Source organism: Macrotis lagotis, chromosome 1 (genome assembly GCF_037893015.1).
Source record: "Macrotis lagotis isolate mMagLag1 chromosome 1, bilby.v1.9.chrom.fasta, whole genome shotgun sequence".
Lineage (NCBI taxonomy): Eukaryota > Metazoa > Chordata > Mammalia > Peramelemorphia > Peramelidae > Macrotis > Macrotis lagotis.
In genome coordinates this window covers 868796878-868816192 of record NC_133658.1, presented here as the reverse complement: position 1 = coordinate 868816192, position 19315 = coordinate 868796878, and the positions used below count along the sequence as shown (strand labels likewise).

At 35.4% G+C, this 19315-nt stretch overlaps 1 protein-coding gene across 2 annotated transcripts in view; it reads left to right on the top strand.

The window, feature by feature from the left end:
• The window catches only part of KDM1A (lysine demethylase 1A), an 80151-nt gene that overhangs the window by 10234 nt on the left and 50602 nt on the right, over nucleotides 1-19315 (top strand). Inside the window, exons 3-4 of one of the 2 annotated variants that reach the window (XM_074218175.1) lie at nucleotides 12511-12570; nucleotides 17861-17994. In XM_074218175.1, the coding sequence (XP_074074276.1) occupies nucleotides 12511-12570; nucleotides 17861-17994 (194 nt within the window). The remainder of the gene's footprint in view (nucleotides 1-12510; nucleotides 12571-17860; nucleotides 17995-19315) is intronic. The other variant, XM_074218176.1, reaches the window with a different exon arrangement.

The window sequence follows — 19315 nt, the reverse complement described above, 5'->3', positions numbered from 1 at the left end:
GTCACACACAGCTGAGAATAGGACCTAGGCCTCCTGATTTCCTCTTCAGTCCTCTTCCCAAAATGCTGTTCTTAATTGACAGCCTTAGTGACACACAAGGATTTGTCTTTACCCAATAAACGTGAAGAATCTTTTGAAGGTTTTTTAAGAGGTGGGGAGATGATGATGATAATGATAATGATGATTTTATTATTTATAATGTAACTCTTTAAGGGTTATCCAGCACTTTACAAATGTTATCTTCTTTGATCATCTTCAACTATGTCAGGAAATAAATGCTTTTAATTATCCCTATTTTTCAGATATTCTGTTTTAGAATGGTAAGCACTAGTGTTAGTGAAGGGAATCCTAAAAGCCCAAAAAGTCTTCAGTATTTTATGTAATAAGAACCCCTGATGTAGGCAAGTTCTTTCCCTTTTCAGAGCAAAGGGACAAAATTTGGAAGGGGATGTGTACAAAGAATTATAAGATATTGAATTAGAAGTAGAGGAAGAAGTTATTATAATTTAGGTTATCATCTAATAAACTGGAAATGAGAATGGTGATAATATTAGAAGAGAATTGGGAAGGATGAGTTGCTTTGGAGGAAACAGTGTTTAAGGTCAAATATGTTGAATTTAGACATAAACAGAAGATATTGATACATGATGTTAGAAATGTAGTTATGTGGAAATCAAATGAGAAAAATCATAGCTAGAAGTAAAGATAATGATGTAGGCTTTAGAAAAACATCCTTGCTATCATGGTTTTTGATATGAACTTTTAAGTCTTTTTGGTAATAAGATGAATCTTTTCTTTTAAAATTCTCAAGGTTTAGGATCTTGGCTATACATTTGCTTGTACCCTTCTTTTAACTGTAGATTTAATCGATACACTATTAGTACTTAAAATTGCTACTTCTGTAAAAAATCAGTCTTATTTTTTCTTGAAAATTTTCCTTTTTACTTTGTGCTTTGGATTTTCTATTAATACTCTTTCTAAATGGTTTCCTACTTTCTCTCTTCCCCATTCTTTGTTGGTGAAAGTGTTTTTGAGGTTCTGTCTGAATCTTAAGTTGTGTTTGGACTTGAGTATCATGATTGCTTCAGAGTATAGTAAAACTTCTTTAATCTGGATGCCATTTTTTATTTGGAAACATTCTTATCTAAAATGATCATTACATACACTAAGCAAATCTATCATGGATACCACATATTTAGGTCAATAAACATTATGGTAACATATATTTTTCTGCACCTAGGAATCATTATTTACATGTTTTAGAATTACAATGTGAGGGGCGGCTAGATGGCGCAGTGGATAGAGCACCAGCCCTGGAGTCAGGAGTACCTGAGTTCAAATTTGACCTCAGACATTTAATAATTACCTAGCTGTATAGCCTTGGGCAAGCCACTTAACCCCATTGCCTTGCAAAAACCTAAATAAAAAAAAAAGAATTACAATGTGAGAGGAAGTAGTGGAATCCGGAAAATTGAGGTTCAACTCTCACTTCTGTGTCCCTTCTAAGTAAGACTCATAAGTTGCTGAATAGTTGCTTGTCTGCATTGACAAAAGGAGTTCCCTGTTGTCTTGAAATCACCAGATAGGCCCCAGAGCCTAGGCATAATTACTATGTAAACAGCGACCTAGACTGCCTTCTCATTACAAATTTCTCTCCTTTCAAACAGGGACTTTGCTGATATTTTCTTTAAAGTTTCTTATTTTTGTTAAATCAAGTCTTTACCCTTAAAAGTACTTTGCAAATTGAATTTCTTGACAAGCTTTACTATCTTCGGTTAGTCCAGATAAATGAGGTTCTACTATAGTAACCAAGTTCAAATTGAATGTCTATGATTGTAATTTTTATACAAAAGCTGTTTGAATTGATCTTGTTTTTCATAGAGATTGCTTCTTTGTTTCTATACATCTTCCTGGCTGTTGAAATTTGCTAGAATGTTTCTGTTTAGTAGGTCTTGGATTTTAGTTTAAATTAAGGGGGAAAAAGATGTTTTCATGGAGACCTACTGTTAAAAGAATTTTTTTCCCCCTTTTATTCCTGGTGATACTTGAATGTGCCAGGGCATGAAACTTGTGTAGAAATTTTAGTGAGGGTCTCCGGACTTCACTGGCCTGTGTTCTTTGTTGAACTTAATGGTTTGTTTAATTAACTATTCTCATTTACATGCTCAAGGAATTTCTCCCCAATTAGATCTTGGAGCAAAGAATGCAAATAAACAGGAAAAAGGTAGGTTATTCACAGTAATACTTACCCTTTGAGTCAGACCAGACTTGGAGCTTAAGATGTGATTTCTAATTGAAGCCATTGTGTGATTGTGAGCAAATTATTTCCACATCTTTGAGCCTTATTTTCCTTCTGTGTAAAATGGAGATAATGATATTTATATTCCTGCCTCACCTGGTATAAGCTGCATAGAGCTCTGGATTGAGTTCTGGTTTGACTTTTCAAGGCTTCAACCTCACTTCGATTGGATACAGTCTAGCAATTTGCTGATCTTTGATATTAGTTTGCAAGTTACATAGTAACAAGTTAATAGCCAGTATGAGAAGAACACCTTAAATTCTGGGCAGGTGGAATGAAGGAATTGCGCAGAGAAGACACCTCTCTCAGACCAGGGATATGGAGACAATGAATGCATAGATTATTGAGCATTTTAAAGATAACCATATACTTTATTCAGACATTTAATAGTGATTTTACCCCTTTGGATCCCTGTTTCCTCACCTGTAAAATGGGAAGTCCCTTAGGTCCCTTTTGATTCTTCCTCTATTAATCTTTTTTTTTAAATCTCCTTTTGGAATCTAGTACTGTCTACTGTTTGCACTTATTAGGTACTTAGTATATGTTTATTGAATGAGTCTTCTGACATTATTATTTCGTGGGTGGATTATGCTGGTGTGATTATTGCAAATTTTCAAGAGCACATCCTATACAATCCATTTTCTTTGTTGCCTTCCTATATTTTAGACTAGGACTGTAGATAAAATCTCAGTAACCTGGACTTATTCAAATGTAAGTCCAATATGAATTAGAAAAAGTCTGAATTGTAACCTGTTTTTAAAATGGGCAGATTTTTTTTCAATCATTTGTTAACATAGCTTGAAATATAGTTAAATCCCATCATAATAAAAGCCCATATTAAAATATTTGTATTTATTCAGCTGATTTTTGAGTGCTTTCTATGTTTCTACATAACAAAGATGTCAAAAAGTTTCTATTTTTGTTCAGCAGAGCAAAATTTCAGTATGAAAGAGAAATTTGATTAGCCTCTTAGAGTTTGTAATTGGTTACCATTGAGGATTGGAAATCTTGATTTTTCATTTTTTCATTCCATACTAGTTCTGTACTCCAGATCATTCAGTATAATCCCTCCAGCTCCTTCTGTGCATCAATGTCAGAGTAAGGGAGTGACCCTTCTTACACAAGCTTAATAAAGCTCTACTTGTGCCCTTGATCCCTTCTATTCTTGAAGCAGGAGCATATCCAATATAAGAAACCTCTGCAGTTGTTCAGTAGATAAGAGTACCAGGCCTGGAGTCAGGAAGACCTGAGTTCAAATATGACCTCGGACATTTGGTAGATGTATAACCGTGGGCAAATTACTAACCTCTGTCTTTCTCAAGTCTCTTCAACTGTAAAATGAGAATAATAACATTGTCCACTTTGAAGAGTTGTTGTGAGAATTAAATAAGATAGTATTTGTAAAAAGCTAAGCATAATGCCTGATATCTAGTAGGAGCTAGATGAATGCTTATTCCCTTCCCCTTCTCCTCTGACCTCCATTAATATTTATTGTTTAATTATAACTTGTCCTTGGTTTTCTTCAGTCTTTCCATATCCTGTTCCCTACTTAAAAGCATATCCAGACCTCTTCCATCCTTAAAATAAATCTTCACTTTGATCATCCAGTCTCCTTAAACTTTATCCTTTGTCTTCTCCTTCTTTTCACAACCAAATTCCTAGGGGTGGGGTGGGGGGAAGGGAACATGTCTACATTTGTTGTAGCATATTTTCTTACCTAGCACTTTTCAACTTATTGTAGTACAGCTTAGTAGCTCTTTACCCAAATGAAAATGAGCTCTCTAAGATTACAAGTAGTCTATTAATTGCTAAATCAACTGACAACTAGATAAAAAAGAATACCTGAGAAACCACCTCTCCCAATAGATCAACTAAGATAACAGAAAAGGAAAATGACAAATATTGGTGAGAATGTGGGAAAACAGGTACACTAATACACTCTGGGTAGAGTTGTGGACTACTATGCCTCAAAAGCTTTTATAGTGCTAAAAGACTTGGCAACTCTAACCAATTCAGTGATCCACCACTTCACATTTGGCATGTGTTTTATATTTCTTGTCTTCTCAAAGGGGTGGGATAGAGAAAATTTGGAACTGAAAATATAATAAAATTGAATCTTATAAAAAATACAAAGATCTTTCCTCCGTCTTCTTTCTTAACTTGCCATCTTTTGACACATCTAGTAAGTATCATGTCTGAGGCTGAATTTGAACTCAGGTCCTCTTGACTCCACAGCAGGTGCTCTGTCCACTGCAAATAACTACTTTGTAGTTTTATCTGAATTTGTTATTAAAGGCAAGCTTGTCCTCTCTTTTTAATGTAGTCAAGATTTTGTCCGTATACTATTGTATCTAGTTGGTATAAGATAATAGTAAAGGCATGCACCAATAAGTACAAAATAGAGTGCATCTGAATTCACCTAAACCTTTTTTGCATGTAGTATACAGATAAACCACACTTTGGATAAATTATTTTTTACTCATACCTTTTGTTTATATCCCCTTAATATCCTTGAAATTCTCAAAAATTTTTTGCTGTAAGTGAAATCAGTATGAATACTTAGTAAATACATGCTTCATGTCAAGAAATTGGTTTATTTACTTTGATTTAATTTTCAGTTGCTTAATTTTTTGTCATAAGATGATCTAATAGTTTAAGTAAATACAACATCCTGGGATTTCAGTATTCTTTTTTACATGGTGCAGTGAAAAAAATACTGGATATAAGACAAGGAACTACCTATGAGATGAATATCTTTGTATATTTTCTCATCTTTGAAATGAAGTTAATCATCTCTTCCCTACCTCAGAGCTGTGAGGATCAATTTAAATAATTACTATAGTGAAAATGCTTTGAAAATATGAAGCTGATCAATACAAAGTAATTATTAATAAGAAATTACCACAGATAATAGGCAAGAATAAAGTAAATCAAAAATTTATGCAAAGAATTCAGACCTGAATTCTTTTTGTTCATACTATGCCTTGTGTCTTCAAAACATGCTTCAACTTCTTTCTCTTCTTTTAGTCTTTCTCTGATGAAATCCTATTTATTCTTTTTTTAAGATTTAGTTCAATGCCATCTTCAGAGGTGGGAGGGAGGGAGTGTCCTAGCAGCCAATAACTCCTCTACCATTACCTGTATCCCTCTCTCCAAAAGAAGGGAGTTAGACTAGGTGATCTCTGGGATGCTGTTCAGCTCTGACCCTAGGTTCCTACAGTCAAATTTTCCTCTGATTAGCCCAGGCTTGGAGCTTAGACTGTGCTGCTCTTGTTGCTCTTTTGTTCTGGGCTCTGATCCCCTTTTAATGTCTTTGAGAATTTTGAGGACTGATAATTATGATGTTTTGCTTAGTCTTTCCACTGATCCCTTTTAGTTTGGTTTAGCAATTATTTCTTCACTTTCTATTATATGCATAGTACTTTTTACCTTTTCTGATATCCCCAATATTCAACACAGTGCCTGATAATGGCTCATGTGGCCACTATTGTGTCAAGAGCCAGGGCTTGAATCGAGGGTGCTAGATGCCAGGCATACAAAAACAAAACAGTCTTTGTCCTCAAGAAGCTTGGGGGCTAGGAGGGGGATGATGCACAAATAAGCGTATAGGTGGGAATTTGAGGAGGGCAAGATAATTCACCAATTGAAGGAGATCAGGAAAGACATTCTATAAAAAAGGGTATCTGTGATGAGCCTCGAACAAAGTCTGGAATTCTGAGAAAGAATAAGGAAGGAGGGCATTTCAGGCTTGGGTACAATCTGTATAAAAGCAAGTAGGTGAGGGATGGAATTCAGAGACTGAAAAGAGGCCAATTTGATGAAATGTAGGCTATGGGAAGGGAAGTGAGTCTAGGTTGACTGGAAACTTTTAAATGTTGTAAATGAGGAATTTGTATTAGAGATTATTTTTACAAGGAGCCCTGAAGATTTATGGCTGGGGAGCATCATGATCAGATCTGTGCAGATATTAGCTTTTTTGATTCTTAGTATCCATCTTAATGAATTTCTGTGGTTGCAGAGATTTTATCACCTGGTGTCCAGCCTTCTGGTGATGAGCCTGTTGAGTACTTCTGCATGATCAGTCTCTGACTGACAGATGTTTTCCATCTCTGGGTCTAATTAGGATTTTCCTAGTTTATAGACCTGTCATACTAGAGCTTATGGTAAGAGTAAGGGACTCTACTGGAGATGTCAGCACATGGAAAATGTTCTTTTCCCTCAGAAATTCTTTCCCACTTTCAGCTTTTAGAAACTGATAGCTCTAAAATTTGTAATTACAGCATTTTTATTTCATGTTAATTCTATTGTATTTCTAACTGCCTGTAAGATTCTTTCTAATTGAATTTAGTCTCCTCAAACTTATGATGTAAAAAACTGACCTTATTTTCACCTTATCCCTCATCCCCAATAATTTCCACTTATGTGTAAGTGCCCTTTCCCATTTCTTTTTCTGGCATTACAATTTTCCCAGTCTTGAAATTTTAGAATTGTATATGTGTGTGTACGTGTGTGTGTGTGTATATATACACACATATATATATATATATACATACATATATATATATATATATATATATATATATATATATATACCCCTCCTTTTCCTTTGATCATCTATATTCATTCTGACACCAAGACTTTTTGATTCTTTGTTTGCATTTTCTTGAGAACTGCCGGCTCCATTTCCATTATTTTCATTTTATCTCAGGCTGTCATTACCTTGGTTCTCAATTATTCCAATACTTTTGAATACTCATCTTTTTCTTAGTCTTTTTTCCTTTCTAAAGTAAGAGCGGACTTCTATATAAGCATTTCAGCATTTACATTTTACATTTGATATTCCCCCAAAGTAGCTCTGAGAGGTGAGACTTAAATCCAAGTCTCTCCTGACTCCTAACTACTCTTCCATTCAGTTTTTCCTAAAATCTGTTCTTTGCAGAATACATCCTGTTCCTCTTTCTAAAATACCACTTTTTATAGGAGAGTGGATTTAGAGATGAAAGGAACTCATGGGATTATCTGCAATCTTCTCATTTCACAGGTGAAGAAACTTTGAGAGCTAGAGAATTGAGTGGATTTACTAAGGTCCCTCAGATAGTGGCAGAACCATGATTTGTACCAAATTTCCTTTTGACTCTGTATCACATTACTTCATTTAATTTCATTTACCCAATCTAGAAAGTTTAGCAGAAATATTCTGTAAATTTGTAATCCCATGACTTTGTATTGAACACCTATTCCAAGTGTTTATTGTAGGCACTTTTGTTTTAGCAGTTACAACTGTTAGTGAAGTATTGGAGTTAGTTTTAACCTCTGCCAAAGCATCAAACAAATTTGAAAATGTGGGTTGGCCTGTTTGTTTTTCATTCTATGGAAAGGGGAATTTTGCTGTATTGAAATTTTATAAGGGTGTTGATAGAGACTGGACTTGTGAGTTCATTGATACTGAGAATTCCCCTAAAAGGAAAATTTCCTTTCCTATTGTAGATTCCCACCTTCTCAGTGACTTAAAATCATTGAGAGTTGTCTAGAGCAAAGGTTGGCCAAATTTGACTGCTTGTTTTTTGTCCCACTGTGTGAACTCATGATGGTTTTTGTATTTTAAAGTATAATGAAACTTAATTTTAAGATGTAAAAAAATTCTTAGCTTGGTCAACCCAAAAATGGATGGCAGGCTGAATTTGACCTATGGTCTCTAGTTTGCTGATTCCTAGTCTAAATCACAGCATTGTTAAATGACATTACCAGGTCACCTGTCATATTGTGTTAGAGGCAGGGCTTGAATCCAGCTCTTCCTATTTCCAAGGCCCATTCTTTAATAATGATGTATGCTGCCTTTCTAAGATATTTTACAAAAATCTTGAAAGCCTTTCTTAAGGTTTTTAGCAGCTATCCAACATTTTTTTTTCTAAATGCTACAATGGTAGGGCTACAAATGTAGTTGATAGCTCCCATCTTTCTTCAGGGTGATTCTATCCATTTGAAAATAAGAGGGCTTGGCCTCTGATCTGCAAGTGGACGATATGTGTTTTATGTAAATTACTGAAAATACTTTCCATAGTTCCAAGAATTTTGAAGAAACTCTGTTGTTTAATTGAAGATTGACTGGTCAAAACATATAACCTCTTGTTAAAGTCAGTATTTAGCAAATTACTAATGTGACTGGGGTTCCAGATTAGATATCAGGAACTATATAGATCAATAAGTCTTAATTTCATGCCTACTGTAGTACTTGGATGGTTCTCCAATGACTAAGCTCTTTGATGTCAAGATTGTTTTATTTTTGTCTCTGTATCCCCAGCACTTAGGACAGTGCCTGGCAAATAAGCGCTTAATAAAGGCTTATTGATTGAATGATGATTTGGTGTGAATATTCCCTCTATAATATAAAGCATTGTGCTGCACCTTCTGATTCTCTTTCTTATCTACTAAGTTGAAGGAAATCTATATCCATATATTTATGCTGTTATAGTCCAAGGGATATTGCTCGATGATGCTCCTGAAGGAAGACATCCAAGATTCTGGGCCCTTTGAGAAAGAAGATGGGAGGAACAAGCAAAAAACATCATCTTTATGTAAAACACTGGTTTTTGGCACTCCTTAATTCCTCTGTCTGGTTGAAGCATTGTTTTGAAATACCAGATCTTTGAGTCTAGAATGGGACAACTAAAATAATCATGAAGGCTGAAGAACGGACTAAAAAGACTAAATCTTTCTGGACCAAGGAAGACTGAGGGCATGTGATTGAACTTCATAATGATATATGTACACAGTGGGTGAACACAGACTACTTTCAATTGTAATTTAACAGACTTAGGGAGCTCACTTGAAACTTGAGAATTTTATGACAGAAGGGCATCTCTGACACAGCATTTGGTAATGTTTGAAAATTTTATTTCAAGGTGATAGCATGTGGAGCCAAAGCATTTGGTTCTAACCGGTTAATAAGGGAAAGCTAGAAATTTCAATGGCATTTCCCTTGTTTATCTATTTGGCATCATAGGTGGACAACCATTTGTGCCTACAATTCATTCTCTTGTGCCATTGTCAGAAAACCCTAGCCTATTTGGATTGAGTCAGACAGATATATTGTAACCCATATTCTTGCCATAATTCACAATTGAATGGAGATAGGTATATGTTTTAAAGCAAATATGTATTCAGAAAAAACAAGAAAAATGATGAAGGTACACCAGCTGCTAAATTGATATTCCTAAAATACAAATCAGTCATAACCCCATTCAGAAACCTTTAGTGGTTCTCTATTGCCTCTAAGATAAAATACAAACCCTTAGCATGTCATTTAAAGCCCATCAGAGACTGATCTCTCCTTGTCCTTGCTTATTTTTATATTCCTCTCCTTCATGCACTTTGTATTATAGTTAAACTGACCTACTTGCTGTTTACCATACATGACCTTTCATCTTCTCCCTCCATTCCTTTGCATAAATAGTCCCTCAGGTCTGAAGTGAGCCTTACTTCTACCTAATAAAGTCATTAGTTTCTTTAAAAGCACAGCTCAGCCTTTGCTAATACCATTATTTGCACTCTTCTTCCTAAAATTACTTTTTTTAAAACTTGTGTATTTTGATGCCTCTGTCCTTTCAGAATGTAAACTCCTTGAGGGCCAAGACTAATTATTTTTGTCTATGTATTCCTAGAACCTAGCATAATGCCTTACATATAGTAGGTTCTTATTAATAAAAAGTCTGTGGAATTACATTGAATGAGAACCTTAAATTTATAAAGTAGAAATGCAAAGTTCAGACTGTAATAAACTTGTTCATGTTCTTTTGTTTTATTTTTTACCATTCTCCTGATGTATCATATTATTCTGTTTTATTTCTTCTCTTTATTTAGAGAAAATTGTGGCATTCCATTTCAACTTTTGCTTCCTTTATCCCTGCAATCCCACATCTATTCCACTTTTTTCAAGAAGACATGAATTTTGTTTTAACAATCGTGTTATTATACTTTTCTGCTTTACACAGGACAGAATTCTTCTACCATCTTTTAAATTTTTGATTCTGTTACTCTTTAGAACCAGAATTATAACTTCTTACCTTATTTCATCTTTCTTTAAACCTTTATTTGTTCACCTTTCTAGTTCATGGCAATTTGATCAAGAGTAACTTATTCCTATTATTCTTAAGCATTACTGACCCATAAAGGACCCCTGCCAGCAAAGTAAAAAGAAACTTCAATACATTTGGGAGTTAAAATTTGGGATAGTTGCATGGGAGAATGGTGTAAAATTTCACTCATCTACTTTTTAAGTTGATAGGATCATAAAACTTTAAAATATCATGTCTAATATCAGGAAATTGGCTTTAGTTTCCCTTATAGCTAAGGAGAAAAAGAAAAAGAAAGAAAAAACAGAAAATTACATAAGATGGAGAGAACTTGATCTGCCAGCTAACTTGAGAAAGATCTTGTGAACCTAGGCAAAGTAATGGCTACCTTTAGGAGCTGTTCTAAGACACTAATTCTGTCCCATTTCAATGGCATGGGGCTCTGTGTGGAGTGGCATTGCATTAAGTATATTAAACTTTAATGTTTTTGTTTTACATGATCTTTAATAGGGACTAAAGAGAACTAACTCAGTAGAAATAAATCTGGGAATAAGAAGTGGAGCAGTGTCCTGTGAATTCATATTCCTTGATATTTAAAGCAGGTGTGTGATTCTTGAGGCACTGTCCTTTAAAAATAAATTTGTAGCTTTATCTGTGCAAGGTGTTTCTGGTTATTAAATGACTGAACTTCATGCTCTTTTCAAGTGCCACAATGAAAAGTCTTTCAGACAGATTTTTGGTGCATTTCATTGCCTTGTGCATAGTTGAACTTGCTTGAGAATTATATAATCATAGAACCTGGAAGTCCATAAGGCAGAAATGTACACAGATCATTTATTAAGTAAAATTTCTCACTTTTAAGAACTTAAAAGGAGAGCATACTTCCTTTTTTTGCATCCTGTTCTAATGTCACTATCCTGAAATTGTTATATCTAATTTCAGATCTTACTATTGCAGCTTAAGCCCATTCCTTCTTATTTCATCATCACTGAAGAAAAAACAGTCATCATCTTCTCTATAAATCCTCTCTTCGACCAAAGAATGTAGATATCACCTTAAAACTTTGAGATCAAGGCAGTTTCTGTGGCTAAACTTTATCCTTAGATTCCTAAATCTTCTTGGTGTGTGCCAGGGGTTCTTTTTAATATTGAGTAGTCAGTTCTGCTTCTAGTTTGGAACACTTTTCAAATAAGCCTTGTCAAATAAAACAACCAAAATTTCTTAACACTTGAGTGGTGCTTCTGTGCTTTTCAGACATCACACTTGATTCTTTCAGTGTTGTCCAGAGGGATAGAAATTTGAGATAGAAGCTTAAAAATATCTCTTGGGGGGGGGGTGATAGATTCTGGTACTGGTCTACCCTAACTTTTTCATTGATCCTTTCCAGTATGTTTGACCCATCTCTTGAAGTTACTTGTTCTGCTTAGTCATCAGGCCAAACTCATCAAGACTTGTTTTTATAAACTGGTGCATATTTCTATAGGTTTTAGCAATTATCCCCCACACTGGATGAGATTAAACTTCTGGCTACAGTTTTCTTCTGGCACATAATTCTTCTGGGTGTGTTTTAAAGCGTGACTAGGCAATGCTGACACACTTGTAGCATTGGTCTGAATATCTTAATGCCCCAAGCCCTCTGCTTTGAGTCATTTGAAGAGAAGGGGAGAATCTTTCATTCTTTTGCAAAATATTTTATTTGATTCTTTTTAGATAGTTTCATAGATTCTTGAGTTGATTGCTTTGTTTGCAATTTAGATCCCTAGGGCCCAGATTACATCCATTCTTTGAGTCTTTCAATGGGGTCTTAAAAGAAATTTAACTTCCTCTCCTCTCTATCCTCAAATCACTGTCTGTTAATTAAGACTAATTTACAAGTATTTGGCCATCAGAAACATTGTGTACTTTGTACTCCTGAATTTCCAACAAGAACCAGTTGTGTAAAGTTGCCATTACATGGATCATAATTTGGAAGACTACCATGGGATGCCCTGGACCATGATTCCAGAAGAAGGAACTCGATGAATAGGGGTTTACTAGTTGGTGATGAACTCCTGAATCACCAGCTACTAGGCCTTTATGTCCAGATATGAATTTAATTTATGGAGTAAGGTCCCTGAGTTCTCCTCTTTCCTTCCACAGGGCAAGCAGGAGGACTTCAAGACGACAATTCTGGAGGGTATGGAGACGGCCAAGCATCAGGTGAGGGTGGCATTTGATGCTTGCCACTTTGTAGCAAGAGCCGCCAAGTCAGGGATTGATGCTTGCAAGTGTGTATGGCTATGGGTATTCAGATCTTAGTGAGAGGTACAAGTGAAACACAACGACCTAACAGGACGGGGATCACTTATAATTACAGGAAAAAAGATAGAGTAGCTAAGACAGAAGAAATCCTCGGGCCGATCTCTCAACCCTCCGCTATTCTTCATTGTTTTAAGGAGATTGTTAGTTCTTCTTCCCCAGAACCTTTCTAGCATTACAAATATTGCATTAAACTCACATATTTGGGAGTGCTGGGACCTTTAAAAACAACAACAATAAAAAAAAAAGAAAAATTCCACAAGCAGGAAAAACTACAGGTTTGAAAATTCTTAACTTATGAGAGAGGTAGTACAGTTTTAGTTGGGGGATTAATTATGAAGTGTAGACTAATGAAAGACGTCTCACTGGAATTGGATGTTCATTTCATGGTTTTAGGTACCCAAGCTAAATAAGTATCACATGACAAATAATTTGCATTATCTAAACATTTGCTTCTTGCTTGCTTAAAAATGGCTTCCAGAAGAACTCAACCAGTAATTCTCCTCTTCCTTTCAGACCAAAGCAGTATGAGAGCCCCACTACCAGGGGAAGTGTAGAGGCTTTAATTAAAATGTTTTCCCAAGGTGCCAGATCCATGAGCCTACAACCTGGAACAAATAGCCTTTGCTGCATTGTCCTATCCAAAATAACATCTCTACAAGTTTGTCCTTTCCTTCCTGAAACATTTTATGTATTTCAGTCCCTGTGCATATCAATACTTCTGTAGAATTTAGATTATTTAAGTTTTCAGAACTTATCATTTGCTAGCTATTCATTCTGCTTTCAGATTGTTTATTGAATGTTATTGCATTTAAATAATTCTTGGGAGTTCGTGTTTTACTCTCTTGGATTAAAGATAAGTACATTTAAGGGATCTGTAATTTTGTTGGTGTGGGTACTCCCTCCACTGGCACAGATGACAGCCTTCTACAGTTCAGTAGATGATCTTTAAGAGTTAACTTTGCTGGAAAAATTTATCACCTTGTAGCCAGATTGGTGATGCGCCTCTCTGAACTTAGCTGGGCTGGTCCTTGGACATCAAGCATATTTATTGTCTGTCATCATGCCAATACCCACAGCTTTCCTAGGATGATACTCTGCTGCCTTAATCTCTGAGAATCACAGGCTATCCCCATGCTGTGAAGAGGCATCAGAGGACTCTGAGGGTAGAGTGGAGAAAAAGGCTCCAAAATAGTAAGAAAATTAGCATATGTTAGCTCTAGAATGTTAACTTGACCTTCAGTTTCTTCATAGACCATCCCAAAGTTTTAAAGGTTGATAGTCATCCATGTTCTTGATTTATCTTGTAGAAGTTTTAAATATCCTTTCATAAAGTCTGCATTGATGGCAAATAGATCACCAGAATGGTTAGTATTGAAAAGATTTTAAATGGAATCTTCATTGTGATGTGAGGAATCAGTAATGGTCCTTTGGGTCACCATCTTGAATATTCATGAATATACACAATTTATAAAAAAAGTCAAGCAAACATAAGATAACTAAAGAAAACTAATGAACTTGATGTTACCATTCCACTAGCATGAAAACGTGAGTTAATGGAAGTGGTTGCTTTGTGTCATCCACGATTCTTATCTTGTCTCCCTTGTGTTCAGAGATGTGCCTTTGTGCAATGACTCTCCGTTGTAGAAGGCGCTGCTGCCAGAAGCCATGAGCTATCTTCTGCGTGAAGCTCACTAGACTTGTGAGTGTCCAAGAAGCCCAGACCTCTCAGAAAGCACCCTGACCTTAACCAGTTGAGCTCACTGAGTGGCCTAGAACATTGTCTACAATGACACTTGTAAATGAGCATCAAGTTACATAAATTACAGGGTCATTGCATATTTAGGGCAAGAAGAACTGAAGGTTTTTGATATAACACCTTAACTGAGGTAACTGAGACTGAGAGAGAAAGAGTTCTGATTTTAAGGACTTATCCAAGATCTCACAACTTATAATGATATTAGCTGGTTCCAAAGTCTTCTTCCTTCTAGTGCAGAGCTTCTCCTAGGTCATTGAAAAGTGCAAATCACATTTGGTCTAAATAGGAAAAATTCCAGTACATAAAGTGTGATTTATTTTTATTTTATTTTTGGTCATTCTTAGGGTTAGCATAGTCTGCTTTTAACTATATTTAAGTAAATGTCCTTCAGTATTTGATTGGTTAAAATAAATACGTTCAGATTCTTAATGCTTAATTCTTAATGAGTTTGAAATCTGCCTGCAGTCCTTTATTGACTTAAAAAATAATCTGAATCAGTTTTTTATGCTTTCACCACAAAGAACAGGACTGCATTGCTTAGTTTTTCCTTACTTACTAAAGATGCTATTTGCACCTCATCAGAAGCTAGAAGAACAGGAGTAGCAGAACCCATTTCTTTATTCCTACCTCTTTAGTTCAGCTACCAACAAAAGCTATAATTACTTCTCTCAGTTTTTGACTACTTTTCCCAACTTGGAGTAGGTAGGAACTGGACAATGAAAGGGAGTTCATTTTCATGGACAGAATCTAAAAGGAAGAGCATGGAGCAGTTATTGAGCTTCATGTTTTTATGAAGCATTGTTATTTTGCTTAAAATGTAAAGTGATACCAACTGGCTCTTTAAGATCTTTGCCACCACTTAACTTGTGATTCAACAAGTTAGAGCTGGAAGGGACATAGTCCAAACCCCTTCTTTTTAGGAAGGATAACATTATAGATGGTTAAGGGGCACAGGAGAGAGCCTTGGAGTCAGAAGACTACCGGTCAAGGCCAGCCTCAGACATGTCATTGACCTCTCTCGGCCTCAGTTTCCTCATAGGATTGTTGTGTGAATCAAATGAGATGCCATGTTTATCATTTTTCAGGTCTTAAGGTGCTATTATCAAATACTAGTTATTTTTACAATTATCATCATTATTATCATCTTAAAGGCTTACCCCCAGGAAGCCTTTAATAAAGTTTAAATGAGCTAGATTGTCTAAAGTGATTTACATTACCTCACTTTCAAGACATCCTGCAGAAGGCTAGTTTAGATGTCTAGTCATTTGATCTAGGTTTCTAGACTACATTCTTATTCTCTAATTGCTGTTTGCTTTTTGACAAACCAAATTACAGGAAATGAATGACGGAGCAGTGGTTTGTTCAGGTAATTTTGTATTTTGAAACTCAAAATTGCAATGTTTAAAATGACAGTTCATTTGCAAGTGTGTGCTCATTAGGTGCTGTGTGGAATGTAAAAAATAAAGAAGAATTCTGCCATAACTGATTTGTAACTTCTTCCAACCATCTTTAATAAATGTCCTTTATTAAAGATATTTTGAAAATAATTTTTAGTCAGAAATTAGTTGTAATTAAACTAGGGTAAATGGTGTGTTTTGTTCTTTAAGGTACCACCATTTGTCTTTTTGTTATTTAACCAGTCATAAGCATTTATTAAGCGCTTCCTTTGTCAGGTGGTGTGCTAATAGTAAGCACCAGGGGTATAAAGAAAGGCAAAGTATAATCTATGCCTTCCATAAGTTCACATTCTAATGATCAGCTCAATTTTGTGGTGAATTTCTCAAATATATTGGCAGTTAAGAAAACTATTAAGTTATATCTGGTCCATTATCCTGGATATTCTCTGAGTGTATGCCATTATTTTTCCAAAGCTGTTTAACTTTGATTTTCTAAAGAATTTTGCTTTGAGTAAGGATATTCCAACTTTGGTGTATTCAGCCTTTCTTCTTTCTTTATCTTTGGTTTAATTTTCCATGTTATTCTTGTTTTAAAGTTCCTATGATTTGTGCAGCTAACTAATATTCTTTAAGATTCATATTTCCATTCTTATATTAAGGAATGACTTTCTCTGTGGTCCTCAATCATTTAGGCTGGTTGGGCCCTTGGGGATGTCCAGTTTTGTAATGTGGCACCCAAATGGGAAGAAGTAGTCAGAGTGGTCTCTGACCAGGGCTTTGAAGAGGTCCTGTTTTCTTGTTTCCCTGATGGGGTATTTCTGATTATGCATCTTCACTAGTTTTCTTGCCCTCACTTTGCATAATTAGGTTTGCTTGGCCTCTTTGTACCTCTCTTGTTTTTCATTGAATGTCTGTGTGGAATCCCAACTCTCTTCCCCCCTGTCCCCAAGGTATTTTATCAGCATGTGTCCTAGCTAAATCTCTTCCTTTATTATTTTTTCCCCCTAAACTTGCTTGCTTCTTTTGAAACAATGCTGCTTCTGCTCCTTGATGTTTGCATCTCAACTTTTGTTGGCTTTGAAAGATCGAAATATGTCTGGTTTCACTTTTGAGCCTCTTGTTTCAATGTCCTGTTTTGTTACCTGTACATACTTAACTTTAATATCACTTTATCTTTTGGCTAAGATTAAGTACGTTTTCAAAAATGTCATAGTTTTTAAAAGCCTTTAAATCATTCTTAACTTTTATGTCAAGTTATAGATTCAGCTAGCTTAAGTTATCCAAGTATCTTCATGAAATAAATGTTTTTCTTGGACCTCTGATTTATATAGTCTACAGTAGAAGTGTATTTTGGCTGGAAATAGTAAATTCCTTGTTTGTTTTTTCTTCTTCTGCTCTCTGTTGTAATACTCTGCATAACTTTTCACTCTCTACTGGATTGAATTATATGGAAGCCGATGGATGGCTCCTAGAATGAAAATCTAGAATGCTCTTTGTGTTTCATGTTGGAAACTAACTGATCAGAAGGCATGTAATATTATAGCTGCTTATATTTTCACTGTTCTTTACCTGTCCTCTCCTCCTGAGTTAGTGTACCTTCTCTTTTTTCTAGTCCTTTCTCTTTGGAATTTGCTTTTTTAGTGGCAATGTTTCTGACAAGAAGAAGAAAATTACGTGATTTAATGTTAAAAATTTGGATCAGAAGCCATAGGTCTTGTTCCCCCCCCCCTTTAGAGACAACTATTTTACCTTTGTCCTACATTATTATAGCTCATAAAGCATTAGGAGAGTACATCTAAATATTTGTGGTATCTCAATTATATGTAAACAAATCTTTAAACAGTGCTACATTTATATGAAATTTTAACTTCTAAAGATAGAAAGATAGGTTTAAAAAGGTAAACAAAGTCATGTAGATTGCATCAGAGAGCTTTATTGAATTCCTCACCCAGAGAAGGTACTTGAGAAGAAATCATTGTCTTCTAGCATTGTGCGCCTTTGCGTGTTTTCTAGACTCTGTTGCTCTATTTGCTAGGTGTGGAGGGTGCAGCTTTCCAGAGCAGACTCCCTCATGATCGGATGACATCACAAGAAGCTGCCTGTTTCCCTGATATTATTAGTGGGCCACAGCAAACCCAGAAGGTTTTTCTGTTCATCAGGAACCGCACCGTAAGTTCTGAAAATTTTCATTAGAAGAGGGTAGAAGGCATCACAGTGTGTGTGTGTGTGTGTGTGTGTGTGTGTGTGTGTGTGTGTGTGTGTCTTTAGTAGTAAGGTGCAGGGGAGGAGAAGTAACTGACTTGGTATTGGTTTAAATTTAAAATTAAGTATTGCCCTGTACTGTAGTCACGCATAAATGTCTTAAAATTTAGTATTTAATTTCTTGGAATCCTAGTATTTACTACTAGGAAGAACTTAGAGAATATCTTTTTATATTGACTTATTTTATAAATAAGAAAACAGAGTGACTTGCTTCAGGGTCTTCTATGAAAGTGTTTCAATTAGGCCCTTATCAATGTTCAGAATCCGCTATTATAGGCAGCCATTCTATCCAAGACTACAATTTAGTATTAAGTTATAGAATAAATCACTGTAGCTTCATCTTGTATACTAGAATGCCAGTTTAGAGTCTCTTAAGTGACCTGTGTCAACAAAGAGATTACATTTAAGCCCAAATTTGGCTTATTAAGCATAAAAACTTAATATCTGCTGTGATCTAATTCACAACAGAAAGTAGTTGGGATGTGAGTGATCTACTTCCTTGCTTCCTTCCTTTTCCCCAAGTCCTCCATATGAGCAATAAGAAATAAGTATTTCTCTATCTCTTTTGGCATATTTGCGGAAAATGTTTGTTATAAATGGGGGTAAATATACTTGAAATGCTGTAGGCTATTTCCTGGGACCCTAACCTAGATGTCATAACTTGTTTCTACAAACTTGGAGAGAAAGTCTGGTATAAAGGAAGCAAGCCAACCTAGGTTCAGGTGTCATCTCCTGACATTTAAATAGCTGTATGATCATTATTTAATCTCAGTGAAGTTTAGAAAACTCACTGAAACTATTAGTTTTAGATATTTTTTGAAATTTATTTCCTAGACTTACATCTTTTTAAAACAAAATTTTATGAATGAACTTCTGTGCAATTCTTGATAGTTGTTAAACATTTTGTATATTCAGTTGAGCAAAATTTATAGTGTAGGCTCTGTTAAAAAACTACATAGCACCATGTCAGATGCCTCAAATCCAGAAGCTCTTTCTGAGTCAGTTGTTTCTGCCTATCATACCTCTGCTTTCTGATCCATCTTTTGGGTTTGCTTTGGTTCCATCTCTTTAGGTGCTTCAGCCCTATCTGATTCTGCTTATTAGGTACCCTTAGTGGTTTCCTTAGAAATCTCTTAATATTTCTTTAAAATTGGCAAGTTCTAGAGGGATATAGGTTAAAAAAAACTAACAATAGAGCAAGTCACTTCTGTTCTTCAGTTTCTGAATC